This window comes from Oxyura jamaicensis, unplaced genomic scaffold, assembly GCF_011077185.1.
Source record: "Oxyura jamaicensis isolate SHBP4307 breed ruddy duck unplaced genomic scaffold, BPBGC_Ojam_1.0 oxyUn_random_OJ71665, whole genome shotgun sequence".
NCBI classification, from domain to species: domain Eukaryota; kingdom Metazoa; phylum Chordata; class Aves; order Anseriformes; family Anatidae; genus Oxyura; species Oxyura jamaicensis.
In genome coordinates, this window is record NW_023310633.1 from 40392 (window position 1) to 43162 (window position 2771).

At 55.5% G+C, this 2771-nt stretch overlaps 1 protein-coding gene across 1 annotated transcript; it reads right to left on the reverse strand.

The window, feature by feature from the left end:
- Positions 1-35: 35 nt before the first annotated feature.
- LOC118159696 (coiled-coil domain-containing protein 81-like) lies at positions 36-602 on the reverse strand. The gene is made up of 3 exons (XM_035314259.1): positions 383-602; positions 80-296; positions 36-39 (listed from the first exon to the last, which is right to left on the reverse strand). Exons 1-3 carry the CDS (start codon positions 453-455, stop codon positions 36-38), a joined length of 294 nt encoding a protein of 97 aa, XP_035170150.1. The 5' UTR covers positions 456-602.
- Between the last annotated feature and the right edge of the window lie 2169 nt (positions 603-2771).

The following is a 2771-nucleotide window of genomic DNA, read 5'->3' on the forward strand; positions in this document are numbered from 1 at the left end:
GTGAGGCTGCCCAGGCCGTGGGGAAAACCAAACCCTCACCTTGAAAACGGCCTTCTCAAGGTTCTCCTTCCCAGAGAGCATCTCCAGGAATTCATAATAAAATTTCATTTGGACTCTTGTGCCTTCAATGAGGAGCACGCCGATGTCTTTGAGGACAAGGGCGATGTTCTCCCCCTTCCCCAGGCAGCAAGAGATCAGGGTCGTGGTGCCCTGGATGCACTTCTCCACTCTCTGCTGGGACATGCAGATGCTGGCGGCCACCTCAGCCACTCTGAGGGGCTCCAGCTCCTTATGCCCTGGAAAATGACATGAGAGGCATGAAGACCCCTGAGATCCAGGGAGGGGATCGTCCATGCAGCAAGGGATTAACCCGCCGTCTTACCTGGCAGGTACTCCTTGTCGTCCGTGAGGTTGTGGGTGACGATGAGGTTCCTGGCCAGGTGGAATGTGGGCATCAGGAAAACCACGGTCTCATCCCCATCCTTGACCCATTTGGGGACAACTTCAAAGGAGCCAAGGGCAGGAATTCGGACGCCCTGCAAGTGGAAGACAACGGAAGGGACAAAGGTTAAGGATCAGCTGGAGGTGGCCGCATCCAGGGACGGTGCTTCGGGTTGTGCTGTGCCCTTCCCGCTGGTGGCAGCCAGGCTGAGGGGATCCAGGGGGTTCCAGTGACTGGGATCAGCCCTGAGATACCACACCACCTACCAGAAGCAACACCGCACGTGTGCGATACCTCCTGGTCCCTCAGTGGGGACTTCTGGGGAGAGTTTCCTGCTATTGAAGAGGGGAACGAGGGGGACGGGGGTGCCAACCCACCTGGCGCAGCAAGAGCTGGTCTTGGATGTAGACCGACACTGCATCCCAGACGGTTATTCGCACTGGAAGGCAAAGGCAATCAGGTCACACACCGCTTCTCGTGGCTACCACCCCAAGCACCCCAAGACCCGTGTTGGGAAAAGAGCCATCACATCTCCGACCCCAACAAGAGACCCCCCGCAGAGCCAGGTCCCCCCACGGAAAGCCCCAGACGGGGGTGAGCCACGCTCCCACGGTGCCGGGGGTGCCCGTACCTTTGGAGGTGATGTTGGGCATGAGGCACGAGCTCTGCATCCCATCCCAGAAGCGGACCTGGGTCCGCCTCACGATGGGTTGCACCTCGTCAGCAAAGGTCACGCGAGTCCTCATCCTCACGTTCGCTCTCCGGATGCTTCTCCAGAGTGAAGGACCCAGCGCTCATCCCCCCCTTTTATACCCCGCCAGCGCTGACACGGCCACTGCTCCATTGTGACACGGCCACGTGGTCACCACCGACATCATGATGCCACCATGACCACCGTCACCATGACCACCACCACCGTGACCACCAACATGAGCGCCAGCATGAGCACCGATACCATGACCACCACCACGACCGTCAACATGTCCACGGCCACCAAGATCACCAACGTGACCACCACCACGGCCACCACCTCTGCGAACATCAAGGTGACCCCCACCAACGGGACCACTACCGACATGGTCGCCACCACCACACTGACGTGGGTTGTATGGGACAAAGAGCTCCCAACAAAGAAGACTTTGTAAGGCTGCGCCTCCCACAGTTAGAACCCCAGACTGAGGTTTTGGGCACAGAAACGATGGTTTGTACCACAAAAATGCGACTTTGGAGCATAAAATGACGTTTTAGGTTCTCAAAATGAGGCTGTGGGGTATGCAAATAAGGCTTTAGATCCCAAAAACGAGGCTTTGGGCTCTGTAATGAGGATTTATACCCTAAAAATGAGGCTTTGGGCTTTGTAATGAGGATTTATACCCTAAAAATGAGGCTTTGGGCTCTGTAATGAGGGTTTATACCCTAAAAATGAGACTTTGGACTCTAGAAGGAGGCTCTGCAGCCCAAAAACGAGGCTTTGGGTCCTATAAAATTGAGGGGTTGGGCCCTAAAATAAGGGTTTGGGGCCTGTATTGAAGGCTTCATTGCTAAAAGGAGGCTTTGGCCTCGAAAGAGAGGGTTTGGACCCCCAAAATGAGGCTTTTGGCACTGGAAATGTAGGTTTGAGTCCCTCAAAATGGGGCTTTGTAGCCAAAACTTAGGCACTGGATCCTAAAGATGAAGCTGGGAGCTGCAAAACAAGGCTTTCAGCACCAGCACTGAGGCTTTGGAGCCTGAAAATGGGGCTTTGAACGCTAAAAGTGAGTCTTTAGGCCCAAAAACGAGTGTTTGGGCCTACGAATGGAGGTTTCAACCCCCCAAATGAGGCTTTGGGCCCTAAAATTGAGGATCTGGACACAAAACTGTGGTTTGCAGCTTGAAAGGGAGGCTCTGGACTCAATAATGCGGCTTTCCACCACAGCAATGAGGCTTTGGAGCCCAAAAAGGAGAGTTTTTTTCCTAAAAATGCAAAGATCTCAAATGGAGCCTCTGGGCCCTACAAATACGGGGCTGAACCCCCAAAATGAGGCATTCGGCCCCCCAAAACTGGGGGTTTTAGCCCCAAAAGTGAGGCATTAGGCCCCCAAACCTGGGGGTTTTATGCTTCTGGAGTCCCAGTGGCACCAGTAAAGGGGCTGGGAGGATCCTGGGGGGATACTGGGAGGGTTGGGGGGTGTCTCACCTCTGTCCCCAGGGACCCAGAGCCACCCGTACAGGGTACTGGGAGTACGGGGAGGATACTGGGAAGGCTGGAGGCCCCTCCCCCATGCTTCTGGGGTCCCAGTGCCACCAGTAAAGGGGCTGGGAGGACTCTGGGAGGATCCCAGGAGGACCC

Bases quoted from the DNA above. Each gene is read 5' to 3' on its own strand.
- LOC118159696 (XM_035314259.1), bottom strand. From the start codon at position 455: ATGCCCACATTCCACCTGGCCAGGAACCTCATCGTCACCCACAACCTC. The intron at 297-382 runs GTAAGACGGCGG...GTCATTTTCCAG, and splicing joins CGACAAGGAGTACCTGCCAG to GGCATAAGGAGCTGGAGCCC.